Raw genomic sequence first — 15,838 nt, 5'->3', positions numbered from 1 at the left:
AGGATGACACTGTCAGGACCCTGAGTAGGCCAAAGTACTGCCTGTCCCCAAAGGGCCGGCCAGGGCGTACTTAAATGCTAAAGATGGGTGGAGTTACTCAGGATCATAAATGACTCAAAGACAGCTGCATCATCTAAGCTCACCCCAACATGGGAGACAGCTTACGAGGGAGGCTGGGAACCTGGAACACACTGTACAGCCTACAGGCAGTTCAGCAACTTAGACAGTGTCTCTCTTCTCAGTGACTCAGTTGGTCCAAACCTCTTTCATGCTGCTCAGCTGGTTTCTGCTTCTTCTAGGCAGCTTGTCTGGTCTCTGCCTTCTTTGCAGCTTGGATCCTCTGAGAGGTCTCCTTTCTCCTTGGCTCTTCTGAGAGTGACTCTCAGCAGCTTGGCTTGTCTGCTCTTGCAGGGAGGGGCCTAGTGAATCTGGTCAGTTTCAGGGACTTCCTGCCTAAGGAGCTTGTCTGCAAGATGGAATATTTCAATCTTGGAGGAAACTATTACAGAACACAACTTACCTGAGCCATATGATCATGACCCAGTGCAAATATTTCTTTCTCATTCCAGCTCAGGACTGCTCTTCTGAATCACCTTAACCCTTACTTTTAAAAATGGATTTATTGAAGTTTTTATTTATTTTTGCTGTATTTGCCCTTTCTATCTCTAGTTGTGTGTCCTTGACAGCCAGAATAAGAGCTAGTACATGTTTAGATATTGAAATTTCTTCTTTCAATATCTAGAGGACAATCTAATTTAGCATGTAAAATGTAAATGTTTCTATCATGCACTCTCCCTTTTCTGTTGTCCCTGTTTCCTGATTGGTCTGTCCCAGCTCTCTTGCCTTACCGCTGTTTGTGCAAACCACAAGTACAGATTGTGTTTTCCAAAGCATGGCCTAATCATACTTTCCATTCAAAACTTAAGAGTTTTTAATTGTGCTAAATTAAATAAAAATTCCGTGGGCTAGCAAAAATAGCCTTTCTTGATACTTTTCTGAATACATTGCTCAATTTGTGCTTTATCCAAACTGGCATATTTATTGTGCCCTGAATCTGTCTGTCTTAGCCTCATTTATAGCTCTGAAATGCTTGGATCTTTTCCCAGAGTTCTCTCTGATGCTGCCTCTTTCACACAGCTTTTGCTGATCACACTACATGAGGTTACTCTCCCCCCCCACCCCTCCTTTTCATAGTTTGCCGTCTATGTGTGCTGTTTGTAGACACTTCTTTCTCTCATTAGAGTTTTGTCCCCTTAGGAGGAAATGTGTCTACTCGTCTTTGTATTTTCCGTAGTTTTAATGCAGAGTACTTGGTAAGCATTTTTAATTAACTGTAAGAGAAATAGTGAAGACATGGATTATGTTAAGTTCTTTCTGCAGGTCAGCTAGGGCTAGAGTGAGACCATGTGTCAAGAAAACATACCTAAATAGAAAATGCATTTCAAAACTGTGCATACTGAATGCATTTTCCTTTATGTGAAGAATATGAATATTTAAAGCATCTCACTGCCCAAATGTGCAACACCCCATGAGCATAGCAAAGTCTTTTTTAAGACTGTGTCTTGAGTTTTGCTATGTGAAAGCTTCATATCTGTTTATCTTTCTGACTGTGGTTAGTGCCTTCAGTATTTTTACTTTTCAGTGATTTCTGCTCCTCCGTAGGGAAGCACACCCTGTCCTGTCACAGACACACCTAGTACACAGGGGCCACCGCAGGCCCATAACTGCCTCTTTGTTTAGACATCTCATAGGGACTTCAGGGCTTGCAGCACAGACCCCTGGATGTCTAACTAGGCACACGCCACGTGCGAATTTTGGTGCTTTCCCAACCTTCTTGGTATAAAGGTAAACAATCCTGTTACCAGGGGTTGGAAACTAGTTTTGTTAGAGGTTGTATTGCAGAAAAGTCTACAATGGTGTGTCAAACGCTAAATCATTCTGAGTGCCTCTACGTGCCATCCCTGAAAGACACATAACAGACTCTAAGCACGCTAAGACCATGCAGCTGTTTCAGTGTCTTTGGGAATGGTGAGCTGGCTGGCTGGCTGTGGTGTTGTTCCACGTCATTCTGTAGGCTGTTCCTAGGGGGAACAGAAGGATTACCTTGATCACCCTCCCTGACTTGGGTGTGCATGCACATGTGTATGTGTAAGAGAGTATGAGTGTGTGTGTGTGTGTATGTGTGTTTATTGGTGATTGAACTTAGGGCGTTGCCCGTGCTAGAGAAACGATCTGCTATTGATTTTCTGTTTTGAGACACAGTCTTGCCGTCTTGCCCAGGCAGGCTTGATCCTCCTGTTCAGCCTCTGAATAGCTAGGATTCTAGGCCTGTGCTACCAGGCCCAGCTTTCTTCATGTTTTTGTTGGTGCTGTTGTTTTAATTCATATTCACTCCTCTTTTAATACATTTCACTTATTTGTTTTTTGTGCATATGGGTGTTTTGCCTGTGTGTATGTCTGTGCCTCCATGTGCCTCTCCAGCCCTCATTTACTCTTTCAATACCCGATCTTAGATCATCAGATTTGCTCCGCTGCAAGTGACTGGCAGTATCCACATCAGCACTATTCCCTAACCTAGGGCTTAGACTAGGGATGTTCCCTGTCCGGAAAGCTCTTGTCCTCTGGAATAAGCATATGCCAGGGCTTTGAGAATCCCCAATTCGAGGGGACTGTGATGCAATGTAAGTTGTTTCTCCCCGCCTCCCAAAGAGACAGGGTTTCTACAGGAGGCTCTGGCTGTCCTGGAACTCGCTCTGTAGACCAGGCTTGGACTCAGAGATCGTCTGTCTCTGCCTCCTGAGTGATGGAATTAAAGGCATGCGCCACCCACCCAGCCTGTTTTTTCTTTTTTAGGCAGAGTCTTACTATTTAGCCATGGCTGGCCTGGAACTTCCGGAGATCCACCTGTTTCTGCCGCCCTAGTGCTGGGATTAAAGGTGTACATCATCACCGCCTGGCTTTTTTTTTCCCCCCAATACTGCAAAATGTAATTGAAAACCATAGACCTTGCTGGGAGTCACTTCATGTCAACTGCAGCAAAGCCACATTGTTAATGGAGAAGTGGGTGTTCTGATTGCATAATTCACTGGTGTGATTTTGTCCTTGTCACACCATTTCAGAGACTATGTCATTGAAATGTGCTGCTCAGCATGTGAAGACCCACTTATACTAGCCTCTCAGTAAATCCTTAAAAAGTTGAAACTTGGTGAGCAATGGCGGTATATGCCTGCATTCCCAACATAGGTGGAGATAAGAGGACCAAAAGTTCAAGGTCATCCTCAGCTATATACTGAGTTCAAGGCTAATGTGGGCAATGTAAAACCCTGTTTTTAAAAACCAAAAATAAAGAAATTGAGAGGAGTGGGAGGGCAGGTCATAGGACCCCTAGGGAAGAGGAAGAGAGGTTAACGGAGAGGGGGAAGGAAAGGTTGAAACCTAACAACTGTGTGCCTTTTTTGTGTTATTTTTTGAGACAGAGTTTCATGTAGCCCAGGTTTGCTTACACTTTGTTAGCTAGCTGAGGATGGTCTTGAACTCCAGATTTTCTTGCCTCTACCTCCCAAGCACTGGTATCTTAGTCATGCCCCAACACACTTAGCTTGTATTATATTTTCAATTATGGCTGTGCCTATACCAGCTACTACATCTATCAGTAAGCTGTCTTGGGCTGACATTTGTCTAATTTACTGATGATCATATGGAGCTACCTCTATAATATAACCTGTTAATGACTCTGGCAACTTCTTTGGAAATTTTAAATTGTAACATCAGTGTAAAATATTGAATTTCCATTGCTATATGTTCCTGGAACACTGAGCTGTATGCTTACACAAAGAAATATGGACATGGCCCAGTTCTCAAAGAGTTTCTGCTTTGATAATGGTTTCTTGTGTGTTTTAATTTTCAACCTAAATATTGAGATTATATGGCTAGCAATCCATGGAGTTTATTTAATGAGCAAAGGAATTTATTTGGGGGTTAACTCACAAGACAGAATAAAGGAATTTGTCGCAGGATCCTGGAAGGGTGATGCACAATCCAGTGCTGTTCTCGGGCGAGCTCTGCCCTGCTCTGTTCCAGCCTCCAAAACCACAAGGTAGCCAAGAGACAGCACTTACGTGCATCCTAGGTCTTAAGGGTCCCCCAGCGGCCACGCCCCAGGGGATGTACCTCAAGGTCATAGGCAGGTGGAACAGTTAGCTGCTACCTCACTAGGGGTGGTGCTTCAGGGCATGGCTCAAACAACCACTCACCACACCAGAATGCCCTGGATTGACCATCCTACTCAGTGTCATCTACAGGGAAAAATGAAGTGAATCTTCTCCTGTTTGGTTGGTTTTTTTGTTTGTTTGGTTTTTTAAATATTTGCCAAAGGATAAGAGTTTTTGGACCTAGTAATTAACCAAGTTAAATTCTCTATTTAAGGCTGGGCATGGTGATACATGCTTATAATCCCAGTACTTGGGAGGCAGAAGATCAGGAGTTCAGACCTTCTTTGGATATGTAGTAAGTCTGAGGCCAGCCAAGGCTATAGGTGACCTTATCTAAAATAAATAAATAAGCAACAATAACAACAAAAATAAATCCAGACCCCAAAAAAAAAAACCCAAAACAAAAAACCCCACTTTCTTCCATTTATTTTGTAGTCCAGTGATTCATGGCTTGGAACAGGAGGAGTGTTTTCTAAACTTTGACGTTTCAAGACTTACTTAATGCTTCCTTTCCTTCTCTGTCTGGGACTGTGACAACAGCAGCAAGGATGCCTTCCAGAAAGCTAAATATGTGGATGTGGCATGCCCTTAAAGTCCACATTCGACACTGTTTTAAAAAATGTGTATGTATTGCCAAAGCTGGATGAGCCATGACTGGGATGTGGAGGATTTAAGAGAAATAGAAATGTGTGTGTATTCCAGGGAATCACCTTGGGAAAATTTGTTTCAATTTTAAGATAATCACATTTATTTGATTCATATGTCCCCTCCAAAAAAGCAAGAATTTATGCTACAGTCTTCAAGTCTTTATGAATGGTGAGCAGTAGAATAAAAGTAAGAAGGTTTTTAAAAGCCTAAGAAGAGAGAATGAGAGTTTGTGGTTGATTGTGGGGACTGGGTAAGTGATGTAACCAGTTCTTTCAGGGATAAAAATAGATGAAGACAGAGAGTGAGTGTGAGAGAAACACAGAACTGTGCAAGTGTTGAGGGTGCTGGGTATGTTAGATGAGTGTATTTTGATAAACTGTGGGTGTTTTGGCACAGTCTCAAAAACCTGTCTTCAAGGTAGTATTAAAGTCATTATTAAAACTCACTAAAGAACGTCATCTTGATATTTAAACCTTTATAACTCACACATTCTTTATTATTGGGAATTTGAGTCTGTATTATTGGGAATTTGAGACATTTTAGTGTGTTCACTTAGAAAATGCACTAAAACCTATCATGATGGCTAAAAGGATGCATTGTGATGTCATCTTGAGGGGATTTTCATATTCTGTACTGTTTCAGGGACTTTACATTTAATAATATTTTTATAGTTGAGTAAGATACACTTTTTATGCAGCAAAACTTCAGGTCAGTGGTTCTTTTTTTTTTTAAGACAAGGTTTTTCTGTGTAGCCTTGACTGTTCTGGAACTTGCTCTGTAGACCAGGCTAGCCTTGAACTCACAGAGATCTGCCTGCTTCTGCCTTCCAAGTGCTGGGATTACAGGCATGTGCTGCTACTGCCTGGCCAGGTCAGTGGTTCTTAAGGTACAAATGGAAGAGTTAAAGTAAAATATTTCCTTTGGATTATCTCTCTATATTTTAATTAAATTTTTTTATTTCTAATTTTAATATTTAGTCCAAAAAGACCTGATTCTCTTAGTCTATATATTTTAAAAGATTATGTATTGTGGCTCTTTAGGAAACTGTCCAATTCATCAAAACACTTTTCCTTTCTTTTTGTTTCTGAAAAGCTTACTTTACAGTCTCCTAACTCAACTTTCTATATCAAACTAAGAGGTGTTCCATGTGTATATAATAGAAGTTTGCCGTTTGAACGGAAGCGCTTTAAAGAGCAAGACCAGAATGACGAGGTTCACTTAGCAGTATGAGGTGTGGTACCCGTTGTTTTCTTTTCTCTCCCAGCCTTTGAAAACAAAACTTGATACTAATTTAAAAAATAACACAGTGTCCAGTATATTTGTCTCTCTCTATGTTTTATGTAAGTTTAAAAATAGTTTGTTCTTGGAGATTGGTGTGTGTGTGTGTGTAGATATTAAAAAAAGGAAAATGGATCCTTCTGGGGTTGTTAAGGAGGAGTAGATCATCATAGAATGGTTGTGATTTGTGATTTCAAGAGGGTATTTTTACATCATATGTACTTGTGAAAATGAAAGCAGCCTTGAAAAAATGCTTTCAAATAATTACTGTTGAAATAAAAACTTTCTTATTAGATCTGTGAAATAAGAGAATGGTGAGACAAATACAAACTTCAAATAAAAATTTAAAGTACCAAATTAGTTTTTAAGTTTTCAATATTTCACCCACTACGATCTTAGACTTATGAAAACATTACTTTGAAACCAAAACAGTTTGAGCCGTAATCTACTAAAATGTGTTGTATTTGTACTGCCAGGTTATTTTATATTTCAAAAGAAACAGTATCTGTAGCCTAATCTACAATAGTAAATTATTTTGGAAATTTGGCTTGACATACAAACAGATGTGTTTTCTTGATTTCTTTCGGCCGAGGTTGGTGGTTAGTGGCTCATTGTTCTGTGATTGGCACTGAAAGCCTTATTTCACAGCTTGCAGTAGGAAGCTATTGGGTACAGAGTGGTTGTGTTCCACAAACGAAATTCAGAAAGTGTCAATCAGGCTCTTACACAGGTTACTCAGAGAATGAGTTTTCTTACTGATTTCACTAAATGTCGCCTCATGCTGTCTTTGATTGGCATAGCCTGGCAGGGAGGATGGATGAATCTGTCACCAGCTAGTTAATTGTGTTGCTGGTCTCAGTCTGACATCAGGTCTTTGACTCTTAAATGGCTCAATACAAAACAAATTAGCAGATTGTAGTCATATTTCTCATTCTATATGCTCTGACTTTGGTGAATGCAGTCCATAAATCATATTGACTGACACACAAGCAAATGATGAAAGCTGCCTTTGAGACGGACGTCCAGAGAGCAGACTGTGAAGGTGCCACGGAAGGATGCATATGGTTGACCCTGTGGGAATTTCCTAGGAGCCAAATGTCTCTTTGCCACAATTGTTCTTAGAAGAAAAGCTTTGGGGTAATGCAAAAAGGATCTAATATGTCAGCAGATTCTCTTTTACAAGTCCCTTTGAAATATAAGAAGTTTGTCTAAGGGTTTTCTCTCTTGGCAAGTTGTTTTTCAGAAAAAAAAAATTGCTAAAGCAGGGTGAAAAACTGTAGTCACCTTTTTTAAAGTTTGGCAGGTGTTTTTACTTATTGAACTTTGTGTTGTTAAAGAGAAAGAAAATGCTAGTAATGTTGCAAGTAATTTTTCAGATGAGGGCAGGAAATTTTTGATTCCTTAAAATATATTAAATGTGCACTGTTTCGTTGATTAGTTTGGCTTTGTTATCATATTCATACCTATTAAAAGCTAGTTTTTAAAGACAACTATGAAAGTGTTTACATTTTTTGTCTTAGGATAATGCATTATTGTGAGAGTCAATGTTACTAGTTATAATGGTTTTCAGGAAGTCAGTGTTACTAGTTATAATAGTGTTCAGGGAGGGATGTTTGGGTTATTAAAATGGGCCAAGAGTCTTAGGCATGAGATATCAGTTGCAAATATGTTTTTGAGTGTGTAAATATTAAAGACATATAAACTTTTCTATATAAAATAAGTAGATAAAATTTAAGAATGGTTCTGTACATTCTGAAATTAGAAAGAGGACATCTAAATAGTGTATAATCTTATAAAATATAAGCTTTTAAAAATTTCAACAATCTGAACCTTGATAGTATTAACTTAAATTTTATGTATTAAATATTAATGTATAAAAAGGAATAATTCATTTTATTTAAAAAATTTATAATTTTTTATTTTGTAAATCTTTAAAAGTTTTATCTTTGAGAACAATAAGCCTGTATTCAATATGCCTAATCCAAAGAAGTTTAAAATGAAGATTTTACTGTTATAAATATTACTTAGCTACAAAGCAAATTTGCATTTGTATTTTCATTGCCTGCTTCCACCAGATTTATGGAATAGTTTATGCTCTTGTCATCATGTTTGGCTCCAGTACTGTTGTATAGCTATTTTTGTCTCTGAACCTAAATTAAAATAATACCACTTATAATGTATGGAATACTTCTGTACAAAGTGAGTGAAATAATTTTTGGACAGTTTATTAATCTGCTTTTTCAGCTAGTACATTGTTGTGTAACAGTATAATAGAGCTGAATTGATAGAGAAGTACATTAGGCTAAAAATGCACTTGTTCCATTAAGTCAAAATAATATTTCCATGAAGTATTTGCAAGCCTATTACACCGAAATTAAATGACATGGCATTGATTTCTCTTTTTTCTGCTTTTATTTCCCTCCCATTCATATTGATATTATTCTGCTTGGAGAATGGAGCTGCATGTCTCTCAGACTAATTCCTCCTGGGTTTGGGGCCTTTTGAGCATGCTGGGTTTTTCATTGTTTGTTACATTCCTTTTTTGGCAATTCATCAGTATCTGTCAAACATATTGTTTGCATTGGCTTTTATCTCTGGGGTTTTTGATTGAGAAATTAACACTGCATGTCAGATGTTTAGTTTTCTGCTATGCATAGTGCCTAAAATGCTAAGCACCCATAAGCAGTTTAGTTCTAGTCTGATTTGTAATGTGTAATTTAAAGAACAAATATTCTAATAAGTATGAAATTTATTTATTTTCCTTATGGCCTTTCATATCAACTGTACATAATCATTTTTGTATTACTATATTGTAGCAGATAGGTTTGGAAGATGATCTTTATGGTTTTGTTGCTCTATTTGCTTTTGTTATTAGTAGGAAGAAAAAACAATTATCAAATATCACTGGGTAAATGTTTGTTAATTGAAATGAGAAAAAACATGGCATGTCCTCTGAAAATCATTATTTTTCTAACCATAATTCTAATCTATGACTCTCATCATGGGAATCAGCCCATCACCTAATCATATAATCATTTGGGGACAGCCTCCCTACCATCACCTAATCATATAATCATTTGGGGACAGCCTCCCTAGAAGGGCAACGCTGGAAAACTTGGACCTAAAAGAGTTTATGCTGCTAGACATCTGCTTCAAATGCGGAAAGAAACTTCTTTAAGCAGTTCTTCAAACTTAAGCAAGTTATAGATGGAGTGTTGTGGCACATGCCTTTAATCTCAATGCTCAGGAAGCAGAGATCTGGGTGTTTAAGGCCAGCCAGATCAGGTTTATATACTGAGTTTCAGGCCAGCCAGAGCTACACAGAGACACCCTGTCTTTAAAAAAAAGAAAGAAAAAAGAAAAAAAGAAAAAAAAGCCACCTATACTAATTGTGATTCAGCTGTGTAATCTGTAAGGCGAACATTAAAAAACTGGTATTTTAAGAAAATTCAAGTAGACTGTCAGTGAAAGTTCATCTAGAACTTCTGGGGCTTAAAGTGAATCATGTATCACACTGAAAGAAAGCTGTGAGTGTTAGTTTCTGTAGTTACATGCAGCATGAATTTGACTAGAAACGAAGCTGAAGTCAGTGATAAGCAAGTGCTTTTCCCTGCTGCTCACTGGGAAGCTCTGTGCCGAGGAGAAGTAAGGATCTGACTCAAAGTGTGTTTTGATTTAGGGGTAGAGTTTAAGTAGCAGGAACAAGAGCAGCTTACATTACACTGTTAACTTCTTTTGTTCTGTCTTGGTTAAACATACAAAGGAGAGCTTAGGAGGCTCTAATAAATTGTTTTGTCAGTATGGTAGTTTAATGTAATAAATGCCATATTTTCATGTGCATTTAAAAGTGTTACATTATTTCATGAGATCTGAAATAAGTTTTCAAAATTTATAGTTTTTCTCTATGCAATTAGCACTTTAATAATATTGTATCCTGAGAAAGGTGAATTTTAGTTCTTAGGATACAAATGCACAGCCCCATAGAATAGAAGCAGAAAGGCCGACAATCAGTATTGTACCAACAAAAAGAGTGCCCTGTATACAATCTTGTGATATTTTATGATGTATTTCCATGCTTGCTTGTTTGTTTACTTTTGGTTTGGTTGTTTGTTTTACATAGGGGAAAGTTGCCCAAACAGCTTGCATGTCAGCCTGCCAACATCTGTCAACATCCTTAATGCAGATGCTACTGGACAGCGAGTTAAAACAGATAAGCATGGGAGCCGTCCAGCAGTTTAACTTAGATGTCATACAGTGTGAATGTAAGTACCTGTTGATCAACTCGCATGCTTTCTCTAGAAACCTGCATTGAAATATTATGGAAAGTTGTCTATCATAGGATAGCTTGACAAGGAAGAAGACCCAATTTAACTACACTTTTGACAGATTTAGAAGTAAAGCCAACTCCTTCTCAGGAAGAAAAAAACTATCTCAGCTTTACATTAACAGCCTCAAAGAGCTTCACTGAAGTGGTGTTCTAGACCAAGGTAACTAAAGAATTGGTCTCTCCCCTCTGGTCATTCTTGCCACCTCTCTGGGACTCTGCTAATGCCTGTTAAGTGGAACAACCCCGAGCTTGTCCTTTTTACTTTTCCTGACCATGTAGGTTATTGCTTGGAAGGTGATCTCAAGACCTTGTGCTCCAAATGGTGCTTCTCCGGTCGTTTCCTCACCCTGAAAGGTTTCCCAGCCTCGGTAGCTGTGGTACTCCTCTACGTCATTCTGTTTGTATCACAAGGTTCACATCTGGGGTCTAGTGTTGGCATTAGCTGATGAGCTTTAGGACTCAAGTTAGCCTTGTTCTACGGGCCTCATATACGGGTTTATCAAACCTCCAGCCCTAACTAGCGAGCTAGAGAACTTGGCGTCATTTTCAAGCAGTGTTCTCAGAGGGATGGTGACAGCCCCTGGCTGACAAAGGAGCCAACACCGCCATTGACAATGGACAGTCAGTGGGCTCCAGGAAGATGGCAGAACAGTTTCCAGGGTGGGGATTTACAAAGTACATTATTTGAAAGACTGAAAAAAATGTCAGCAGCTTTCAATAAAGGAGAAATAATATGTTGGGGTTTTTTCCCAGCAACAAATATAAAACATTTGTGTGCCTTCTGTGCATAGTATATTCTACTGGGAGGGAAAAAAAGTCTGCTTTTTCCTAGAAAGGGATTCTAACTGTATTTTACCAGAAAACTTCTATTTTTCTCAAAGTAAAATTCTCATTTATAAAATATTTATTTTGTATTTATAAAACTTTTGGATCCAAAAATGTACCTTTTAAAATGTTTCTAAGCTCAGATCAATTATCATTCTCCTTCTACAGATGGTTTGCTCCTCTCTCTCCAGCCTCCCTCTTTTCTCTTCATCTCTCCATCCCTTCTCTTATATTTTTAACTTGATTTTAATGAATATACAAAGTAGCAGATTTCCTCACAACATTTTCACACATGCTGAGTTTTGGTAGACAACCCCCACACCAGTCCCTCTTCCTACCTTCCCCCTCCCTTGGACCCTTCTACCCCAACATTGCCTTTTCCACCTCCTTTTCTGGTACTGGCAGTTGAACCCTAGGTCTGGCGCAATTCTAAACACACATCCTACCACTGAGCAGCGCCCCCAACTCAAACCGGTTTCTTCAAGAAACTGTGTTTTGAGATCATTACAGTCTGCTGTTGCTTATGTCAGTTTTACACAATTATTGCTTGATGCATGTTGTTATTTTGTCTTCAGTGTGGCTTCACAGTAACTAGGTGTTTGGCTGGCTAGGTAGCTCCTTAGGTAAAGGGACTTTCTGCCAAGCGTAATGACCCGAGTTCATCCCCAGAACCCACATGGTAGAAGAAGGAAACCAGCTGGCACAAGTTGCCCTCTGACCTCTACATGTGTGCTGTGGTGTAAGCGTGTGCTCACCTTTATATACCCACACAAATAGATCAGCATAACAAAACTTCAGTAGTAATTGGTAGTTAGACCTCTGGTTGGGTTTGCTTGTGTCTTCCTGGTTACATATCTTGCTGAACGATGGACGTTGCCGTCTGGGTAGGCATCCTTCTGGTGTCTGCTCTTGCTCTCTTACTTCCCTGAGAAGGACTATAGAAAAGCGTGCACTCTGCCCCTTCTCAGGCATTGCCTCACACCCTCTTACGATACTCCCTTCTACTCATTCCTTTGGGTGTTACTACGGGCACCTTTTTATTCTCTCAGAGAAGACCAAGGAAGGCATTGCAGTCTGGTGTCAGGTGTGGAGGGCAGACCCTACTCTGCTGGGCTGAGTCTCTGGCACCGGATCCAGCATCACCATTTCTACTTCCATTGTGGTTTCCCCTTTGATTGGCTCTGCTCTTTAAAGCTTATCATGCGTAACTGCTGTAATCAGTATTTTAAATGTTTTTCTTGGCTAAGTTTCTTTTTCCCTTTTGGCATTTTTTTTGTAAATTCATTGTGTGTGTGTGTGTGTGTGTGTGTGTGTGTGTGTGCACGTACATGTGTGTTCACATATGTATGTTCACTTCTCATGGTGTGTATGTGGAGATCAGGAGACAGCATGTAGGCATCAGTCCTCTCCTTCTACTGTGTGGATTCCAGGGATCAAACTCAGGTCATCAGGTTTGGTTGCAAGCATCTTTGCCTGCGAAACCATTCCACTGGCGCCCTGTAATCATTACTTCTTAATATAGTATCACAGACTCTGTACTTACTGAACAAATATAAATTGATTTTTTTGTGTTTATTTTACTACCTCCAATGTTAAATATTCTTTTTGAAAAGGTATCTTTTAACTTTAAACAGTGAGTTTATAGTATAATGACTCTCCCAAACTCTTTCTGGTAGAAAAATACACCTTCACCCACTCACAACTTTTAGTAATTGTTATGTGTATTAGTTGTGTGAAAATGAAACTTTCTCTATTATAAGTATTTTAAGAGATATCAAAAAATAAGTTTTATCATGTTTTAAATAATCATTTTTAAGTCTAAGGGAAGTAGTTTTAAAATATAAAGCTTATTTTCAACATTAATGCAGTATATAGTTTTTCTACATATTAGGACAGAGAAAGAAGAGAGGTAGCAGGAAGAGGGATTTGGCTGGGTGGGGGAAGGCTGGAATGCATAGTAAGTTTGTGGCAGTCTAAGCATCATACATTCGCCTAGTATATGAAGAAGAAATACAGGTAGTCCAGATAAAGAATCTTAGAAGCAGAACAGTCACTGGACTCCTGCCCCCAACGTGGTCACAGCACACTTGCTCCATACTCCTCCTCCGTGCGGAGGTCATTGGCACTGGTCACAAGATCAGACCTGGAGCTGCGTGCTGTGCTCTGGAATAACCCCGCTGTGTGGTTGTCCAGCCCTACTTGAACATCTGTTTGAAGGATAAACTATACTTCAGGAAATGTGTTCCCATGAGCTACACTTTGCTCTGTTGGTGGATTATACTGACCTGAAACTACTTGCTGTCTGAACTTCTCTTAAGTGAGAAGTTCTGCCACAGGTCTGTATTGTGCCTTTGGTGGAAGATGTTCTCACCAAAAGGAAAACGCCCTTTAGAGCTGTCTTCTTTATGTGCGTTAGAGAAAATGAGCCTTTCCCTTGGACTCAACTCCTCCCACAGCACGTGGCTGTCGAGGTGAAATACAAAGTAGATGTCAGCTGCCCCATCCTCCTGCCCCTCCTTTGGCCGTGAGTGCATGTGAAGTAGACTGACAACTGTGCATAGCATATCTACTTAGAGTCAGGTACCAAACACAAACCTTCATCCCTGCGTTAACTCAGAACACCGCTTTTTATCCTCCAAGTGTTCTTTCTACCCGTCTGTTTGACTGTCTTCTCTTCATTGGCATTGTCTGATGCCTTGGGCTAAGGATGCCGCTATAAGATGTAGTTGGACTTTCAAGTACACTGTTCTATATTCTGTACTTCATTAACAAAGCCCAAACTGAAGGACGTGGTGGCACATACCTATAATCCTGGCACTTGGGAGGCTGAGGCAGGAGGATTGCCACAAGTTTGGCCAGCTTAGGCTACACAGTGACGACCCCCCCTCCAGTGTTTTAAAAACAAACAACAATGAGAAAAGCTCAGACTATGCTTTCTTTGTGGCCAGTGTACTTTGAAACAACTGAAGCTTGGGCATTCTAAAACCCATTTGTAACTGGGGAGCTGGGTGAGGACTTGGACTCTTACTCCAAATAAGAGCTTTGCGAGAAAGCCATGGGGATGGTGTACGAAGACCTTTTCAGTGTCAGATGTCAAAGGAGCTGAGTGTTGCTACTTTGTTTGGGTCCCCGGAGTTCTTCTACACCTACAAGTGTCTCAACTGTCTGATGGAGGGTACCTTGCTGAGGTTTACTTCCAAGAAATGGAGAGGACTAGATACGACTTTGTGTCAAAATGGAGTGGTAACTATCCTCAGGCTTGCAGCCCTCTGCTGCCAACCACCTGTGATCGAATAATGCAAGTCAGAGGCAAGCCTGCTAACTCCTGCTCGCCCAAGCAGCGTTGCTGTATCACCAGGGAAACCACTAGGTGGTGCCCTTAGTCATTCCTTCATACAATGCGGCCACACAGGTACTCAGCCTACCCAAAATTTGAGTTCCAGCTAGCCATTTTAATTTCAGATTTACCGAGAAATTTGTGCATACACATGTGTGCGCACACACAAATAAATAAATAAATGTTAAGAAAATTTTTCATAAAACTTGACAAAATTTAAAAAAAAAGAGAAAAGGAGAAGAAATTGAAGTTGGCAAGTTGACCTGCAAATTGTCCTCTGGTTTACACACACACACACACACACACACACACACACACACAGGGAGAGAGCGAGGCACAGATGAATGTAAAAAAAAGCTTAGGCCGTGGTGGCACACGCATTTAATCCCAGCAATGGATTTAAATGTCAGATTAATTTAAATCTGGTCTCCAGAGCAAGTGCCAAGACAGACAGGGCTATACAGAGAAACCCTGTCTCAAATAATAATAATAATAATAATGTCAAGGGCTGGAGAGATGGCTGCTCTTCCAGAGGTCCTGAGTTCAATCCCCAGCACCCACATGGTGGCTCACAACCATCTGTAATGAGATCTGGTGCCCTCTTCTGGCCTGCAGTCATACATGCTGTAATAAATAAATAAATCTTTAAAAAAAAAAAATTGTAAAAAAAAAAAAAAGCCGGGTGGTGGTGGTGCATGCCTTTAATCCCAGCACTCGGGAGGCAGAGCCAGGTGGATCTCTGTGAGTTCGAGGCCAGCCTGGGCTACAGAGTAAGTTCCAGGAAAGGCACAAAGCTACACAGAGAAACCCTGTCTCGAAAAAACCAAAAAAAAAAAAAAATAAATAAAATAAAATAATAATAATAATAATAATAATAATGTCAAGTTAGAGGTAACAAAGATTATGACTGGTGTTTTTTTTGTTGTTGTTGTTTTTGGGTTTTTTTTTGTTTTTTGGTTTTTCAAGACAGGGTTTCTCTATGTAGCCCTGGTTGTCCTGGAACTCACTCTGTAGACCAGGTTGGCCTCAAACTCAGAGATCTGCCTGCCTTTGTCTCTGCCTTCCAAGTGCTGGGATTAAAGGCGTGCACCACCACTGCCTGGTTTAAGATTATGAAACATAATATTTAGAATGGCCTTCTTAAATTTTTTAAAATTTATTTCTTTATTTTACATCCCAACTGCAGTTTCCCCTCCCTTCTCTCCTCTCAGT

The 15,838-nt window shown here is 39.7% G+C and overlaps 1 protein-coding gene across 1 annotated transcript in view; it reads left to right on the top strand.

Annotated features, from left to right (window-relative positions):
• Window positions 1-15,838, top strand: part of Exoc6 (exocyst complex component 6) — a 139,431-nt gene that overhangs the window by 85,544 nt on the left and 38,049 nt on the right. The window contains exon 18 of the mRNA XM_059253754.1: window positions 10,258-10,399. Coding sequence (XP_059109737.1) covers window positions 10,258-10,399 — 142 coding nt within the window. The remainder of the gene's footprint in view (window positions 1-10,257; window positions 10,400-15,838) is intronic.

This window comes from Peromyscus eremicus, chromosome 1 (assembly GCF_949786415.1).
Source record: "Peromyscus eremicus chromosome 1, PerEre_H2_v1, whole genome shotgun sequence".
Lineage (NCBI taxonomy): Eukaryota > Metazoa > Chordata > Mammalia > Rodentia > Cricetidae > Peromyscus > Peromyscus eremicus.
Note: the sequence above shows the minus strand (reverse complement) of the source record. Positions and strands in the feature narration are given on the sequence as shown.